This window comes from Nycticebus coucang, chromosome 5 (assembly GCF_027406575.1).
Source record: "Nycticebus coucang isolate mNycCou1 chromosome 5, mNycCou1.pri, whole genome shotgun sequence".
Lineage (NCBI taxonomy): Eukaryota > Metazoa > Chordata > Mammalia > Primates > Lorisidae > Nycticebus > Nycticebus coucang.
Genome location: NC_069784.1, coordinates 100661931 through 100681414, shown reverse-complemented (window position 1 = coordinate 100681414; position 19484 = coordinate 100661931). Strand labels below are relative to the sequence as shown.

The 19484-nt window shown below is 38.8% G+C and overlaps 2 protein-coding genes across 4 annotated transcripts in view; one reads left to right on the top strand and one right to left on the bottom strand.

Annotated features, from left to right (window-relative positions):
* Positions 1-14693, bottom strand: part of NKAIN2 (sodium/potassium transporting ATPase interacting 2) — a 1094549-nt gene extending 1079856 nt beyond the window's left edge. For all 3 annotated transcript variants that reach the window (XR_008380247.1, XR_008380248.1, XM_053592354.1), the window contains exon 1: positions 14466-14693. Coding sequence is in view for 1 of the 3 variants with exons in the window: in XM_053592354.1 (XP_053448329.1) it covers positions 14466-14519 (54 nt within the window). In the remaining 2 variants the exon portion in view is untranslated. The remainder of the gene's footprint in view (positions 1-14465) is intronic.
* On the top strand, positions 14518-16450 carry LOC128585554 (translation initiation factor IF-2-like). Its single transcript, XM_053590606.1, has 3 exons — positions 14518-14556; positions 14679-15429; positions 15819-16450. The coding sequence occupies exons 1-3, from the start codon at positions 14518-14520 to the stop codon at positions 16049-16051; spliced, it is 1023 nt and encodes a 340-aa protein (XP_053446581.1). The 3' UTR covers positions 16052-16450.
* Positions 16451-19484: the final 3034 nt, after the last annotated feature.

The window sequence follows — 19484 nt, the reverse complement described above, 5'->3', positions numbered from 1 at the left end:
CTGAGCCTTAGGATAAAATCCACCTGGCTCAAGATAAGAGAGCAAAACAGCCAAGAATGCTAACTAAAGCTTGCTTGAACACGTAACTGACCACAAAAAATAGCTTTCCAATAAATCTAGACTCAACATTGTCTCTCCAGACAATACCCACAAATGATCACTCAGCACGCCTCTTTCCTAACGTATGTCTCGGTTTACCTCCTAATCTTTTTTTCTTCCATCCTTCCCCTCCATGAGTTCATAGCCACACATCTACCTGCCTGTTCTCCTCATTTACTACTGGCTTAAAAACATGCCAAAATCATCTAGACTTTTCAAAGGTCTAAAAGGCTAGGCTGCCTACCTGAAGATTCTATTTCCACAGTTGAAGGAGATGGGGCAAAGGGAGCTGGTGTTGACTTTTTAAAATCTGCCAATGATTTTGACACAGGGCCACACTGTCCAGGATGACTGGCACAGGCCTGAAGCAGCCAGACTCAGGCTAACCTTCCCTTCAGGATCATTTCCACTGCCCTCTGAACAGCTCAAAATCTATTATAAGAAAATTTCCCGTGATTTCTAAGAGTTCCTTCCAGCTTCTTTCTTTAGCTCAGTGGCTCTCAATGACAGGTTATTTTGCACTATGACAAAGGCTAGAGATATTTTTCATTGTGACACCATGGGTATGCTACTGGCCTCTAGTATGCAGAGGCCAATAATGTCACTGAACATCCTTCAGTGCACAGAATGGTCCCTCACAGTAAGGACATTTCCATCCCAAAATGGCAGTGTCACCCATGTTGAGAAACGTGCTTTACTGAAGCCTACCTCTCTGCCTCCACAGTCCCTCCATCAACATGCTCATTAAACAAACACTTCTACTTCTCTCTGATCACCGGCCAACTCTAGACTTTCCCTAACCATCCTCCCTTGCCAGCTCTAGCCATCTGCCTGAACCAAACTCTGCCCAAGTTCTCACCATGACGTATGATCCCTAGGACATTCTCTCTCGCCCCTGTGTTCCTCTTCAGTCCAAAATGCACAATGGTAGCTTGTCTAACAGCGGAATTCCACCACCTCCTCTCCTTCTCAGCAACCAAACACTCTACCCAATTTGGTGCTGCATCAAGGACTTTTGAGTCGTCTAGTAAATGTTATTCCCCAAGATCCAGACTTCTGTATTTGTCTCTCACTGCAACCGCCTCACCCGCCTCTTTCCCTTCTGCTGGACCCATCTCCTTATTCTCAAATGTGTGCACTGGCACACCAATCATCTAACTACCCCATCCCATTCTGACATCACTCTTTCCGCCCTCACCTACCTGGGCTCATTTTAATTTTCACAGAAACCTTAGAGCTCCCGCAAATCCTTAGTTTTTTTTTTTTTTTCCAATTTATAAACAAAGAAACTCCTATTTTCTCCCTTTTTATTTCCATTCTTAGAAAGTTGGGTACTGACGCAGAAGTAACTGGTTCTCCCAAAAATGCATGCCACCTAATTTCACAAAGCCTTTGAAGAAATTGAGAAATCTTTTAATTTACTGCTGCTTTGCTCTCCCATTTCCCACAGGGCTTCTCCAGACCTCAGGCCCTCACTCTCACATCATGTGTTTTTTATTCTATCGTGGTGTACTGGGCCATGCACTCTGATCGCTAACAGCCATGGGAGATGCATATCTCAGTCTATAACATCAAACTCCTTCTGCGGGGCTCACGTCCATCCCTGACCAGACTTCTTCCATTCATTGCACCACCTCCCAAATCTCCCCTGCTTGCCAGTCATTCCAACTATTCACTGTCCTACACACAGGCTCTTCCATTTTCCTTTTTACTGCTATTATTTCTTCTCACAAGATGCTCTTTTTTCCCAATCTCTAACTATAGAAATCCTATTAGACATTCCGCCTTCGTATATTTTGTGATCAGCCTATGAGGAGATCCTTCCCATACATTTCCTCAGCACTTGTACTTTATTAACACTTCTCATAGAGTTCTTCTAATTCTGTATTTTATTGACAGTATCTATATGCATCATTTAACATTCTTGACAGAGTTCTAGTTTGTTTTCACTGCTGGTTTCTCATATCACATGTTATACACACACACAAATGTGCACACATACATGTGAGGTTGTGTATACTAGACCCTCATAATATATAATAGCATGTATCAAGCATGTATATAATCTCTTAAATGTTTTCTAAGTTCAAAGTAATTGAATTAAAACTGTCGATAAGGGTTTTCACCCAAGTAAGTTTCATGGACTTGGTTGAAAAGGCTTGAAAGCCCCTCCAGTTATGGAATTAGCTTTCTAGTAAGAGGAGCTTTTAACAGATTCTCAAATGAACCCCATGTCGAACAAAAAAGCTAAAAACCACTGCTCTAGAGATGTGAAAAATAAAGACATAATGCACTTATTTATATTCTGATAGAACGCAGCCTTTGACATATCTAAATAATGTTGCATCGTTGCATTAACACTAGTTAATATAAATTAAAATTATATGAATTAGTATTTTTAAAACACGAAGCAGGATAGCACAGTTTACATCAATATTTCTGTCTTGCCAAAACTAATCTTATTTACACTTATTTACAGTAAGTTTAAATGTGGTTTTATAGCACACAATGAAGGACAGACAGTGAAACATTTTTAACTAGTGTCATGTTAAGTAAGTAGTATGGCTTAGTAAATAAATAAACACAGATCAGGTTGCAATTTAAACTAAGCTTGAATTATTAAAACCACTAGATATTAGATTTACAACAGAACCATGGCTTAACATTCAGTTAGATCATGTCCTAATTGCCAAAGGGCAGACACATGCACTTCATTTATTCTGCTCATATTTACTACGCTGTTCATGTGTGGACATTTTGTGAATCCTACTTGATGAAGCTCATTTAGTAATGACTTCATTTCCCCCCACTCTTCATCTCCTATTTCATTCACTTTAAAGTGATTATAACTGGAACACGGCATTGCAGTGCAGGAACTAACTCCAGGTGAATGAATAGTTTCCCTTCTCTAACTCCCAACACCCCAGGCAGGGCCCTATGGCTCCCAGTCTATTATATGTAACATTGTCATTCACATCATAAAAGATTAAATTAAAACAGACTACCAGCAGTGAATATGAAAAACCAGTTTGTATATAAGGTCTGCATCAAATCATTAAATAAACCTGAAAAAAAATGACTGGCGTTTCTTTCAATTCAAGGGGGAAAAAAACATAAGACTTTTTACAGTACTTAGAACCTCAGTCAAAGTGGGTGCAGTAACAGATTGATCATAACCCCCTCTTTCTTATGAAAAGAAAGTAAAACCCAACAGGCCTCCTTTAAGGATTAAAATAAGAAACATATAATTAAATGTCACCAACTACTGTTGTTATAAGATTTATTCTTACTAAACGTAAACGGAACGTAAGCTGATTTTTTTCAAAGGCAGCTTTTCTACACAAAAATAAATCTATTCCAGGATCACCTACAGAATGTAAGCTGGAAATACACTGTTCCAAACCTCTAAGATGCTGTGAAACTTTCCAGGAAATGGTTTAATAAAACTAGAAAAAGTTCTTGAGAAAAATTATTAGTGAATTCATTTGTGACTTACATTTATTGTGAATTCAACATAACAATAAAACTTTAAACTTACTATTTTACATAGAATAATGCTTACTTGCTTTTGAAATGTTATATATTTAAGAGTTCACCCCCCAACTTCCATCTGGTAACAGAGAGAAGGAAACCTTCAATAATAGGTTAATAGAAAAGCAAAATTCATAAATGCCACCGAACAGCTACAATTTAGCTACCATATTTTGATTAAATAAAATGGAACTATGTTTTGTAAAAGATGGACAAAAATGAAACTCTATTAATTCCTGTTAACAAGGGTAATAACACACAATCATAAATGTAGCTCCAATATTTGAGAAAATCTCAAGTTATGGGTTCACTACCATCGGATTTGTGATCAAGTTTTATTTACAAACGAAGAAGGTAAAAAGAAAAATCCAGATCATTTTCTATATCATCTGTGTATTATTCAATGCACAAGAGCTTCTAATGCCTTCAAATATGTAACTCTCTACTGTTTCCAAAAAACAGAGTTAAACACATCCACAGAACCTAAACTCATCTCTGCACCTCAGGGCAAGCAAGAGAAGAAAATAAGTAGCCTCTGGATTCTTGGATACACCATCTCCAACAGGATTCATTATCTCTATCTTACAGACTAATAAGACAGTAAGGTCAGAATTGCTGTCTCCACCAGAGAAAGTTGCCTCCCATCACTACAGGAGTGATAAGAGGTACTCAACCCCAAGACAGTCAGCACAAGCTTACTTAGGGGCCAGGACCACAGAAGCCAGCATGCCACCAAGACATAGTTTTCCCTTTTCACTGGGGCCTTCAGTTCCTATCAATTTTGTGTCCCCGAAGAGTCAGAAATTATTATTTCTAAAAACAATACTTTGGAAGATGAACCTTGTATATATATATATCTCCTACGACAAGGAGTCTATATAGATTAGGGTCATATGAATTCCCTGCTATTGAACGGTTCACACACAACACAAACCCTTCCATTATTTGACACGGAGCTGTCAGTGAAAGGATTTGAAATATCTCCTCATTCCGTTATATAACTAACATCATATAGATGCACACAAAGACTTCTGTTAAGAGGAGTAGGGTGTGCCAATTTGATTATTCCATTCTAAACTAAGACTTACTTGTTTTCAAAGAATGCGACATTGTTGGGAGTTTTAAATGTGTTATTGTTTTAGAGTGTACGCATTGATTAGAAAACAAAAGTCAGTATGAGGGCTCTTCACCACCAGCCCTGCAAAGGCAAACATGTAGGCTGTGATACTGGAAGAGCTAGCCTGGTTTTGGACGTAGAAGACAGATGTTTCTTCTCATCTGCAGGTTTTAAAAGAAAGTGCTTCTGTAAATGTCTTCCAAGGTGTTCTGGAGTTCCAAACATCCTTCTACGACTATTCCAACGTGTCACCATCCTCTCTGCAACATCACCAACTACACTTGACTGAATTTCAAGTTAAGGGTTTTGATTTAGTGGTTGAAACAGAATTTCAAGAAACTCCAGTAAACATATGTTTTTTAAAAAATAGCCCAGCATCTGAAAACAAGTTTCATTTATCTTACTTATGTGATAAGATGTGATATTCTTAAACATCTTGGTGTATTACTACTTGTTACATGACTGTTAAATCAGTTCAGACTACATTTTTAATGTTTAAATTTGTTTAATCATTTAATATTAACTTTTAGACTGCATCATTAGCCTAGAGTAATATTTCAGTGACATGTATTCCTTGAAATACTAACTCTGTGGAAGATTAATAGGGGATATCACAAAAAGAGGTTTCTTACTTCACTGCAAGTACACTGTAAATATTTGCTGAGTTAAATGGAATTAAGTAGGGGGTTCTTTAGTGCAGGACTACTTGGAGCTACCAACATGCTAATATGTATCATGACCCTTGGGGAGGAGTGGATAAGAGCTCCTGAATAGTAGAACAATTTTCAGGACTTGTGTACACTTAGAAATGCTGGCCTGAAGGAGCATGCTGACTGGTTTATAAAATCAATTTTATTTCTCTTTTTTTTAATACATTAATGCATTTATGCGGTATAATGTGCTGATTTTATATACAATTTGGAATGCTTACATCAAACTGGTTAACACAGAGTTCACCACACTTAATTATTGTGTTAAGACATTTATACTCTATACTTAATAGATTTGACGTGTACCCTTGCAATATGCACCATAGTTGTGGTCCCACCATTCACCCTCCCTCCATCCAACCTCCCCTCTCCCCTCCCATTGCCCTCCTCTTCCCTCCTTCTCCTGGGCTATAGTTGTGTTTTATCTTTCATATGAAAGTGTGGGTGATTATAAATTGGTTTCATAATAGTACTATGTACATTGGATACTTTTTCTTCCATTCCTGAGATACTTTATTATGAAGAATATGTTCCAGCTCCATCCATGTAAACGTAAAAGAGGTAAAGTTTCCATCTTTTTTAAGGCTGCATAATATTCCATGATATACATATCCCACAATTTATTAACCCATTCATGGGTCGATGGGCACTTGGGCTTTTTCCGTAACTTAGCAATTATGAATTGAGCTGCAATAAACAATCACATGCAAATATCTTTGTTGTAAAGTGATTTTTGGTCTTTTGGATATACACCCAGTAGAGGAATTGCAGGATTGAACGGCAAGTCTACTTTTAGATCCCTAAGTGTTCTACAAACATCTTTCCAAAAGGAATGTATTAGCTTGCATTCTCACCAGCAGTGCAGAAGTGTTCCCCTTTCTCCACATCCACGCCAACATCTGTAGTTTTGGTATTTTGTTATGTGGGCTAATCTTACTGGAGTTAGACGATATCTCTAAGTGGTTTTGATTTGCACTTCTCTGATGATTAAAGATCAGAGGTTTGATAACCATAATCCACAGAGAACTCAAACTTATTAGTAAGAAAAGAAACAGTGATCCTATTTCAGTGTGGGCAAGAGACTTGAACAGAAGCTTCTCTGAAGAAGACAGGAGCATGGCCGACAGACACATGAAAAAATGCTCAACACTTTTAATTCTTAATAAATAGTTAAAATCTGGTATATCTGACACGTAACCATATTGTTTTATCTGTTTCAAACTGTTTGCACCTCATGTTATGATCCTTATTTATATAGCCTCCAAAAATTACCAGAGGGTGAAGAAAAAAATGTTTCAGAAAAAAAAAATCTAGTTGTCACTTCTGCCACTGGTGATAATCACCCTTATAACTACTCCTAAACTCACTAGATTAACCATTCTGAAAAATTAAACCATTAATAACTACAAAGATATTAACTTTAAGCACATTTCCTCCCCGAGATGCTTCTAAACTTCTCATAGGGTAAATGAGTCACGATTGATTTGCCTTATTTTTAAAGGAGGAAACAGAACCCAGGCATATAAGTGGCTTGAGCAAAGTCACAGGATTTAGTTGCCCAACACAGAAGCACGGAGTATAGACAAATCTGGATCCTAAACTTAGTCCATTGCTTTTATAGCACATTCCCTCTTCTCTCCCAGGGTCCCAGCTGAACCCTTTTCAAAAGTTGTTAAAAAATCCAGTTCTGTTCCAGCATTACCAGGCATAAGGGGGCTCTGTTCTAGCATTACCAGGCATGAGGGGGCTTGCTTTCAGATTCTCTGCATCTCTATTAATTGCAAAGACCAATGTTCTGAAGGGTCATTGCATTTCTTTTATATGAACTTCTGAATAGGACAAAGCTAAAAATCAGAAATACGCAAACATAGTCTGGAAGAAAGGTTTTCATTAACCAAGCGAAGGAAGAAATGAGTTATTTATCCGGTTGGATTGAAGAATTTTAAAAACACTCATGTTTTCACGCAACACCATTAAGTGAAGACCTATATTCTACGCCAGCAGTTCTCAAAGCTTAGTTCCTTGACCAGCAGCATGAGCAGAATCTGGGAATTCCTTAGAAAGACAAATTCTGTGGCCCTACTCTGGAATCAGAAACTCAGGGACGGGGCCAGAGAGTTGTGTTAAAAAGTCCTGCAGGTGATTCTGATGCGCCCTCAAGTTCAATAAGTGTTCTAGGATATTCAACGCATATTTTAAATAACATATGTATTCCTTCTCAACAACAATAATTTTGGCAAATAGTCTAGGTCAATGGTGGTTGGATGGATTTAGGATTCGGGGCATATAAAAACAAAGCAGATCAAAAGTAAACAGGCCAATAACATTATTCTGCATTGGTAATTTATCAAGGACTTGTCTCAAAAGACCTCACTTTTAAGAAAAACGAATATATTTCTTCCCATAGTATCTATCAAACATACCAAAGTTCTAACCCCTTATTGCGTGATTATTTGTCAAAAGTTGGCCAGAAATGCACATCAGCGGTAACATCCCCCATACACTCTTAACCCAACAAGGAAAATAGGAACAGCAATAATTTCTCTAGGGTAGAACTATAGGCACATTTCACAGTGCCTGGGCACACTGCAAACCAGTGCGAATGGCAATGGACACTTACTCTATAGCAGAAGGGCAGCCTCCCTTTTCAACCTTTTAGAACATTTGTTCTCTAGTCCACACACCATTAGCTCATCATTGTGAAACCCTAACATTTCCTGAGCCAGTCACATTTGGACAGTGATCTGATATTAATCAAAAGAGATACGGTGTGGTAGAGCAGTCCTGGCTCAGAGTCAGACAGATCTGGGTTCGAATCCAAGCTCTACCACTTACTAAGGGGGTGACTACAGGAAGTCAGGGCTTCCATTTTCTCCTCTGTATAACTGGAATATTAATATACATTACCTACCTGATAGGATTACAGGGAAGGACTCAATGGGGGGTGGGGGTTGCAGTTAGCGTAGAACAAGCTGCCAATAAACAGTAGCAGTTTTCATTATTATTTAAGCATTTACAAAGCTGGATTACAAAAGCATGACAAATTATTTAAAAATGGACAAAATAAAAAACTAATTTATTTCAAAATACACATGAAAATCAGTTTATTTATAACATTTCAAAGAGTTTTTACGGGGATCAAAGTTAGCGTGTGCTCCATAAGTAGTTCGGTATAAATTAGATGCTTTTGAAGTCACTTTTCCTATTTCAGGTTGGAAAACCAAGAGTCTACAGCTTGCATAATATTATGTGTTACGATGCTGCTATCAGTTAGATCCAGCACCTCTTTTACTTCAAGCAAAGAAAAAGGAAAACACTGCTTTCAGAAAGATGCAACAAGTAATTCCTTCAAATCTTAAGAGACTTCATATCTAAACATACCTGAAATATTTCTAACAAGACAAAAACATAATAAATTTATCACATGCACATTTGTGCAGAGGAAACACATTAAAATATGAATTACTAAAATAGAAAACCAGTCTATAAATTTCATTTTCCACCTTATTCTATAGAAAGAAAATGACAATTTTATCCTATTCCTTCATAAATTTTAGATGCCCTTTAATTTCATGGGGATGGTAAAGAATAAATGGTTTATGTAATTATATTCCTCACTATGTCAATTAGGTACAAATAGAGTAATTATTTCTATTATTGTTTGAGGAACAGAAACCTTACATACATTTTATCTCAATGGCCTGTGTATTTTCTCATACTGAAAATAAACATCAGTCAAGAGTCCATGAGGGGGAAAAAAAGAAAACCAAAATTGGAAAAGCTCACCGTAGAGGTGAAAAAACAGAAAAGATTCTCATCGGTAAGTGGGAAGTAAAAAGAGAAAAAAAAAATAATAGAAAATAAATTTTTCCTCTGTGTGTGTTTGATTTCTGACGTTTGTATGTTGTTGGAAATAGGGTAATTTCCATTAATAGCAATATTAGCTTCAAGCTGCATATGGAAAAATGACGCTGAGCTGCTTGAAAATCTACCTAATAATGTAACTGAAATGTAATCTTTAAAATTGTAGGCATTACCGGTGTACACAAATACTTAAAGCAATTGATGCTATAATTTTAATACTTGTATTTCCAATATAAACATAAAAGTGTAAAAAGGAGCTTCTTTCTCTCAGATTTTCTTTTTTTCAAGCACATGTGTACACAAGACGAAAAGAAAATCTACCAAAAAATAAAGATGTCCTATGTTAAGGCATCCTTGACTTCCATTCTAAAGTTTTTGACAGGACAAGTAAAGGATTAGACCACAAAGTAAAGAAGCATCATAAGGAAAAGGAGGTGACCATGTCCATTTGCATTTCCGGGTCATTCCCCCCACATGGGCCCCACGCCACAGATGACTCTGAATTCTTCATGAAAAATACTGCCAATCTGAGTCTTTCTTTGAAAAAGCCGGAAATAGTTCTACAAAGGTTGACTTTTTGAAACTTAAGATGTATGTAAGAAAAGGTGTTGCGTTTTGTTGTGTGAACCAAGAAACAGAGCCGGACACCGTTGCCAGAAAGTTCTGTATCTTTGTTGGTGAACATCAGATAGAGAGAGTGGTACTGAATTACACAACAAAGAGCAAATGAACAACAAAACATGTCTGACCATGTCCAGGATACAAGAGTAGAAAACACTTAAAAAGAAGAAAGTTATCATGTTACAACTTAGCATATTTCTGCATGGCAAGTTTCCAAAGTAATGGATGGGAATTTTCAGTCTTCTCCATGAACACCAGTCAACAACTTCAAGATTTTATCATGAATGGAATTTGAATCTAAAATTTAATTTAGATTCAATCTGGTTTAATTTTAAAATTAAATTTTAGGTACAGGGTTTGTGGCAGATAAAGTTCTAATCTTTTGAAGAACTGTCAAACTTATCAAAGGTCTCCTGGGAAAATCAGAAGATTCTACCCTCATTTTTCCAGCTACTTTGTGTCAATGATTTATTTTCTAAAAAGTAATCAAATAGCATGTGAGTATGAATGCTGCACTGAAGTACTCCATTGTTATAATAAACTGTTTTTATTTAGTCCGTATCAATACTCATGACTACCTTTTTAAAAAATAAATGTGTATCTCTGAAAATGCTTAGTAATTGTGCAGTGGAAAACAACTGATCATTCTTAATTAAGTTTCAAATATATTGCTTCACACAGCTGCACACACGTGTACTAATCTAATTGTTAGCTGCACCTGCTCGAAGTTAGCAATATTTCATATAGCTCATAGCAAGAATGGCGTTTTCAAGTGCTAATCTGTTGAACATAAATCTGGACTTTCTTTCAATAGTGTATGACACATATGCTTTGTGCCACATAGGAATCTGATGTAGAAAAATGTAGGTGATTCTGAGTTTCCTTACTTGACAACAAAGCTGTCTTTTCAATCTAAAATAAGTTATGTTTCTTCCACATTATAACTGAGTGATTTTTCACTCAGAAGTATCAGAGTAATTATTTTAACATTTGTATAAAGTGCTCCTTGATTCAAACTAACAATAAAAATAATAGCTAAAGGTTCAAAGCTGCTGAAAGTTCTAAATAGTAAATAAGAAGCTGAATGGTTCTTGTTCTTACACTACTACATGCACCATTGTGAAGACTTTTCTTACCATCTGAAATCTTCAGTTTCTGAGTATTAAGGACAGCATAGATAAAAAGAAAATTACCACCTACTAAATGCAGAATACAAATGTCTACATACAATAACTAAGAAAATGCCATGAAGGCTACGTTGGACAGTTTGATGAGAATATTTCAGATTGTATATGAAACCAGCACATTGTACCCCTTGATTGTACAATGTACACAGCTATGATTTAACAATAAAAAAATAATTAAAAAAAAGAAAATTACCTTCTATAGATTATGAGCTTAAACTCTGGTTTCTGTACATGGAATAAGTTCATTGCCAGAGGTCAAACCCCCTTTTTTGGAGGAATCACCTGAAAATCTGAAGTTGGCATAACCACACAGCTCAATGTTGTTAATTTATGATACATAAAGACATTTTTTTCATAAAATGGAAGTTTTGTAATGAATCTCCATTACAAAGTGGAATTTTACTTTCTTGTCTTATAAATTGACTTCTTGATTTTCTTTAAAAAATACGTTTACTGACATTTGTAGTCTGCCAAACATTAAATTAAATGCACATTTACCATAATTAAAAGCAAAGATACAGAAGGCTGAGAGGTAAATTTCTCTGGAGCATTTGTTTCTATCCATCATTTGTTAAATGGTCAAAACAGTGTCCGCTCTGATAAATAGCCTGATGAACGAGGTCTCCACCTCCACAGGACCAAAAGCTACTTCATACTCCCCCAAAAGCAGTTGCAAATTGATGTCGATATAAATATTCCTTTAACTTTAACTAAAATCCAAATACACTACTTACAGAATCGAAATTAATGTTTTCAAAATCTTAATAAAGTTATTTTAAAGTACTTCAAGTTTCTATCCTAAACTATCTTTGGCTCAATCAATTTTAATAAATCTAACATTTTTCCTATATAGGAATGAAATACAAAGACACTCAAATATTATAAAAATATGCACTAAGCATTTCAGAAGCAAACAAAACTGGGAGAACTTTTGCGTTACTCAGAGGTACATATGAGTCATAACTTAGCCTGGAAACCTGATTTATCTGTAAAACTATCATTACTCATAGTAACTTAAAGACACAAAAAGTTTTTAAAATCGATCAAGCACAAATGGAAAAAAAATATATATATATGACCACCTATTTTTAATACAGTGCTTTGCCAATATTAACTTGCAAAAGAACTGTTTTCTTTGAAATGAAATACTATACTTCTAAGAAGCAACAATTACCAAGAATCTCTGAAGTCCTTTAAGGTGTGATGATATCACCCTATGGAGCTAATTGAAATTTCTTCATCCTTCGTTTTTTGTTCTGCATCTGCATTAACATGGCTGCTAATTATATTAGCCTAGTGGCACATAAAGTCTGAATGGGAAAAGTCACATGATTCTTACAGCGCATAGAATACTCCTTAGGAAACAAAACTATACTTGCTCAAATAGAACACTCCTGTTTTACTGCTACCTCTATGTTGTTAGGGAACTTAGCTCTGATTCAGAATTTCTGTTTCATAAGTGAAGTGGCACCTCTCCAATACACCATTGCATGTATGCCCGCCTGGCTCTAGTGGGTACACACGTGCACATACCCAAACACAAAGAAACCATTAGGTTTATTGTGCGACTTTGTATATTTAGCTCCCTTATTGGTATATTTATGTTTTTCTAAAAAAATTAGGTTCTTCAGGAGTTTATATTCATCAAACAAAATGTAATATAGATCTAACACATACATTTGCCATAGAGAGCCCTATTACATGACATGCTTAAAAGTTAAATCAAATTTTTAAGATTTCTAATTTTTTGAAAAGAGCATGAGAATGATTTACTCACCCACTCATTCTCACAGTTTTATGCTTTCACACAGTGAATCAGCAAATGCATTCTTGTCTGAATCATATATAAAAATAAAAATGTTTTGATAATGTTTATACAATTTGGCATACTTGGTCTAATGAGTGGTTTAACAAAGTAAACTCCATCATTTTTCTGGTTAGTTTCATCATTAAGAGCAAAAATCCTTTATTGAAAAACTTATAAGAATCTGTGGTACATAAAATGGTTTAAACATCATTGAGAAAATGTTACATTCTTAAAATTATATTTATAGTTCCATTTTTCTTTTAATTACAACCACATACATGAGGGCATAATTCGCAGATCAAAATAGACATCATTTAATAAACTTTCATGGAAAAAATAAATCCTGAGACAATATACAACAAAATGCATTTCTTTGGCCAAATATTAAACAAACAACAACAACAAACACTCATTGGCTTCAGGACAACTGGTAAACAATGAAGAATACTTAAGGAATTCTTCCATCAGTTTCAATAGCAAATCCTTGCTCTTTTCAACACTTTACTGATGGGACTCTTCAAAAATCTCCTTTGGTCTTACAGTGCTTTCAGCCTTTATGAAACAATTGTTGGAAATATGCATGACGACTCGAGTTAATTTATACTTTCTAAGGAAAGCTATTTGGTGACAAGAGTGAGGAAGCACCTGCCACCTCGAATTATACACTGGTATATTTTCCACCTGTAAACTCTCTCCTCAGCCTCTCCTTCCATTGCCCTGAGAGAATTGAAATTCAGAAACATGACGTTTTCCATTATTTGCTCCTTGCCTCTTTGCAACTGTACAACATTCTTAAAAAGTACATATAATTCTCCATCCTATGGGATCAGGCAACAGTATCTATTTCAGGAGCAGTAATACACATAATGCAAGGAAGAAAATTTTTTTTCCTTGGAATTGTCTGTAATAATTTTGATTTAAAGGTTACTGGTTCAGTCCACGGCAATGGTGTGCTGAGTTCATCTAAGTATTTTCCTTCAATCTACATACTTTTAAAACTCAATGTCGCTTCTGGATACGACTGTTGTAAGGATACCATATGCCCCATACAGTGGTTTTTAGAGCATTATACTTGTTAGACAATATAGTCCTAGAAAATTAACACATGTCAATGAAGAAACAAAGATACTGAAAAATTAGTATATAGAAGTAAAGTCCAAAATCCCACATTTCTGTTTAACACCTGTATAGTAAATTGTATGTGACAATCGTGTTGTTAATAGGAACGCAGAGCATAAAGGAACAAAGGTTACATCTTTCTTTGCTTAAAGAAATCAAATACAACAAGTTTAACCTGAACCTGCCAAACTGTCCTCAGAGGGACAGAAATAGGTGGGGGATGAAAGGCTCACCTCTCCGGTTCCATAGAGTGCCTTTCCCTGAGATCATTTTAAATATAAGCAATATATCTGTCACCTTCTCTTTTATTTTTTAAATCCATTCTAGTCAATGGCAGACCCTTTACTGCACTCCCCTGCCCAGTACCTCAAAGACACGTTACAGAATAAAAGGACTCAAGTGTCACTTACCAGTTGCATGCCACAGATAAAGATAAGCGTGCACCTGCCACTGCAATAACCCATGGTTTCCGAGACCCCTGCCACAGCCAGACTGTCCCACGTCGGCCACCGTCGAGCCCCCACTTTATCCAATCAGATCGCGGGGAAGGACAGGCAAACCTGCCGAGGGCTTGGGGGCTCCAGGCTGCCGCTGCCAGCGTCCTGGGAAGTGACAGGCATTAGGACCTGCTGGCGCGGCGGCGGCGGTGGCGGCAGCTCCAGCCGCGCCCGCCACACATACCTTCACTCGCTCGGTGCACACGCCGCGCCGCGAGCAGCGCCGCCCGCGGAGACGCGCCCAGGGCCCGCAGGGGCAGCAGCTGCAGCCTGGCGGCGCCGCCGCGCCCTCGGGCATCTGGCCCCGAAGTTTCGCCCGCCGCTCCCCGCGTGGGCTCGCCTCACGCCCCCCGGCGCGGCCGCCGCCCGACGCGCGCTCGCCCCGCTCTCCGCGCGCCGGCTCCGGGGGCGGCAGAAGCGCGCGCGGGCCACTGCCCGCCTCCCTACGCAGCCGGCGGCTGCTCTGCGCCCTGCGTTGCGGGGCCCGGCGGGCGGGGTGCGGGGCGCGGGCCGGGCGGGGGCGTCCGGGCCGCGCGGTCCCGGGAAGCGGCGGCTGCAGCGCGCGCTGATACCGGGTCCCCGCCGCGTCCCGGCCGGCGCGGCCCCTCCCCTTGCCCAGATGCGTTAATCCTTCTCCTCCCGACAAATCCTTCAACCTGCGCCCCGCCGCCCGTCCCCGGGGGCCAACTTCTCCGGGGTCGGTTGCTGGCAGCAGTGTCCTGCAGGGAAGGAGCGGCGGGAGCCGCGGCTGCGACTGTGGTGGCGGTGGGGGCCTCGGAGCGAGGAGTCCTGGCGGCATGTCCTTGGCTCGCTGGGTTGGTGTGGGACCTGCTCCCGCGGCCGACCCCGGAGCATTATGCGCGAGTGAACTGCGTGTGTGAGTGTGTGCGCGCGCGCTTAGGGAGAAAGGACGAAGAGGAGGGTTAAGGAAGGGGGTGGGTGGTAAAATAGGGGTGCAGCCGAGGCATCCTCGCTGGCCGGAAAGCCCGAGTGGGGAGAGGGCGGAGGAGGCGAGGAAAAAGCGCGCGGGGCCCCTGACGCACTGCTGGGCCACCAGGCACCGGCTCCGAGGGTCTAAAGGGCCGGAACATGGAGAACTACGGAGCAGACCCCGCTCTGCGGGAGGACGAGGTGGCTGCTGGAGTTGGGAATTGGGGGAACCGAAAAGAACGGGGATGCAATGAGTTGCTGTTGCTGCTTCAAAATGTTTGTTTTCACTCAGAATATTAAAGGATCACAGGTTATTTTAACACTTAATTACTTCAGCCCCATGGACCGTCCGGGTTGGGTGTGGATTCTTGGTGGTGCTCCAGCTCTCGCTCCGGAACGCCGGCCTGAAGCCGCCGCTACCTGCAGAGAGACCTGCTTCGGAGCCCGCTGCTGCCACCTGCAGGCGGAAAGTTGACGGGCGCGACGTGCTGACCCGTGGCCGCCGCAGGCTCCCTGGGTATTTGGGATCCAAAGGCCAGTTTTCTTCTGTAACCCTGGCCAGCTACTGAAAAGCATTCATAACTTTGCCAAGAAGCGAAGTTCTGTAAAGATCTACTGCGGGACATTGGGATGAAGTTTCGTGTTGGATCAGAGAACATTGTAGGGCGCTAAATAGCAAGAATCTGCCCAGCACCCCTTGAGACTGATGAAACCACATCAAGCAAAGAGCTTTCTGTAGCCAAGGGAATTTGGCTCCATTGAGAAAATGGCATTTATGTAGAATAACGTTATGCTGGGAAACACAAATAAAGATCCTAAATGATTGCTTTCTTTGAGTAGATATTACAATGTATCAGAATGACTAAATAGAAATTGAATAGAGCATAGGGATTCTTCTCCAGAAGCCTGAGACTGTATTTTCAGAAATGATTTGTCAATCCTAGAGAGCTAAAAAATGATCTGTTAAACTTATGCAACTCAGATATTTTATTACTATCATGAGAATGTTTACTTTAATCGTCCCATTTGTAAAAGGACTTATCTTCTGAAAATCCTTTTGATGTCTAATGAAATTCCAAGAGCCAGATATGTGTTCTTACCCACTGTAGGGGCCGCAAATAATAGCTACTGCACAACCTTTGGTGAAATTGAAGGCAGGGGTTATTTAGTAGCAAATGTTTCTCTTAGTTGTTATTCTCTCTATACACCTGAGCTATCCAGTAGCTACTAGAATTGCAGGTACTTTGCATTGCTCCCCACCAAAAAAGTTGTTTAAGTTAATGCTGAATGTTGAAGAGGCTGTGGCCATTTTGTCAAAAGCTTTGTTTTACCTCTGTAAATTTGTTAGAGCAACAACCATTTATGCAGATCCACACATGATCCTAAAATGGTTTCCCTGCAACCGCAACAGCCTCAGTATTTAGGCTGTAGAGAAGGAAAGCATCATGTTATCTGTAACCTGACTGAGTCAGTGTCCCACCCACAATCCCCCCCCTCCAATACCCACTTTCTTTTGTAAGCACTGGAGTTGTTTTCTGGTCACAGGAGATGCTTGGCTGGACAAAAGAGATATGGTCACTTGATAATGACTGGGAGTTGGTGGATAAATACCCAAACTGCTGCTGCTTCAACCTACGCCATTAAACATCGCCACCAGGACTGAGCCCCAGCTGCTCGTGGTGGTTAACTTGCTCATTCATGCACTCTGAACTGTCTTCCTTCCCTCTGTGCTTCCTTTTTCTCCTCCTTTACCAGCACTTCCTGGGATCATATCTGAAATAAGCCACTTTACTCGAATCCTTTGTCAGGGCCTGCCTCTTGAGAAGCCCAGGCTAAGGCTTTCATTCCTAGTCTGACATCATTGGCACAGTATTCTCAGAAAAGTGAACCACAGACTGCTAATGTTGGACATTACTGTGTGCCTTATGTACTAAACCCACATCTCATTCTTTACAGGAAATCTATGAGTTGGAACAATGTTCATTTTAAAGATACAGAAACAAAGAAATCAAGTATTTGGGTCACAGATGCATATGTTTGTTCTTGTTGGCACAATTAAAGGTTTGGAGGCACATCTGTGGGACACCAAAATTCACTTTTCAAATGACCACACTGTACTCCCTTATTGATGTTTTACTATGTTTCTCCATCATTCCTTTGAAATTCTGAACAACATGATGACAAAAGTATTTAGAAGAATGATCACACATTTTTGTTTTCTCTAAATTCATGTCACATCTTTCAGATACAATATAGGCAATGCCTGGCTTGTGAAAAGGTGCCCTAGTTAGGGATGCAATTCCTTTCCTTCAGGTGGCCGTGTACTTCCTGTTCCATTTTCTATTATTCCTGGAACTGGGTGCATTACTGGAAGAGACTAAGGAGAGAATCCCAGTTGTTGCATAAAAGTGCATGAAGGAGAGAGATTTTCCAATTGGAAAGTTAATTGTATTCTCATTTAGAAGTAAGGTCATAAAGCATTTATGGTTATAAGGAGCTAAGGGCTTTTGTTGACTAGTCTGATGACATGAGTATTGTGAATTACCTTGTTTCTGTGGGGGAAATGTGCTTGGTATTCCACACCTCCTTCTGGCTCACCTTGGCTTGCTGCTTTGAAGTAGTTTTCAAGGTTGTTTCACACCCACTATCTCATTTATCTCCCAGAACAACTCATGGAATGCAGTAAGTACACAGCCACTAAGCTAGTCACAGACTGCAACAGTCACTTCTGCTAAAAACAAAAGCTCAAACCTGGCTTTACAACACCGCCGAGCAAGTTCATTGAGTTTTATTCAGTCCCTGTGCATTATAGTTAGAAAATATCGTGGCAACAATTATCTTTAGAATCCTAGGACCAACAGATTAGGTTTACTGGATATTTTCTTCTTTGGGTAACCATAATGATTAGGAACATAAAAGTATTTTTTAAATATCGATAGCAAATAAAAGGAAAAAAATACCATTTTTCCACCCAGAGACAAACTATTTTTATAAAAATAAGATTGTATCATATATACAATCATATTTTAACCTTTTTTATTCCACTTAACCAGAGATCAAAAACATCTCCAGGTTATTAAGCTCATGGACTCTATAGCCAGACAGTTTAATTTCATAATCCAAGCTCAGCCATTTACAAACTAGGTAATCTTAGGCAAATCACTGAGCTCTCTGTGCTCTAGTCCTGTTATCCATAAAACTAGAGGAGTAATACTGCACAGATATCATAGGGTTGTCAGGAAGATTTGGTACATGTCAACATATGAAAATGTTATTAGAACCATGCCTAATTTTAGAACTTCGAGTATGTTAAAAGACTTTGCAGAAGTAATTAAGAACCTTGGGATGAACAGAATGCCTTGAGTTATCTGGAAGAGCCTAATTCTGACAACATGAGGTTTAAAAAGCAGAAAATTTTCCATGCTGGAAGGAGAATCGACCCTGAGTCAAACAGTGTAGATGTCCTCTAGAAGCTAGGAAAGGAAACAGACTCCACCTTTAACCTTCAAGAGGACACACTGTAGCCAACACCTTGACTTTAGCACAATAAGATCCACATCAGACTTCAACATACAGAACTGTAAGATAATATGCGTTATGTTAAGCTACTAAATTTGTGGTAATTTCATATAACATCAATAGAAAGCCAATAGAGTTTTCTTCCAATGTTTCAATATTGTAAATTCTATAATAAATAAATTTATAAGTATGTTTTTGCCTGTGTTATGATAATTTGCTTACGATAACATTTTAGAAGTGGATTTGGAAGTCAAGGAAAAGCAAAATTATAAGGATTTTGGTAAACACCAAATTTCCTCCATGGGGGGTTTATTCATTTATACCCACAGGTATGTACTTGCTATTTTTCCTATGCTTTTACTGGTAATAAATATTATCATTAATATTTTTCCCTTTTAATTTCATTTCTTTTATATAATGATTATTTATTAAATACCTAGTAAATGTGCTGCAGTGAACCGTGGCCTGTGAATACTATATATT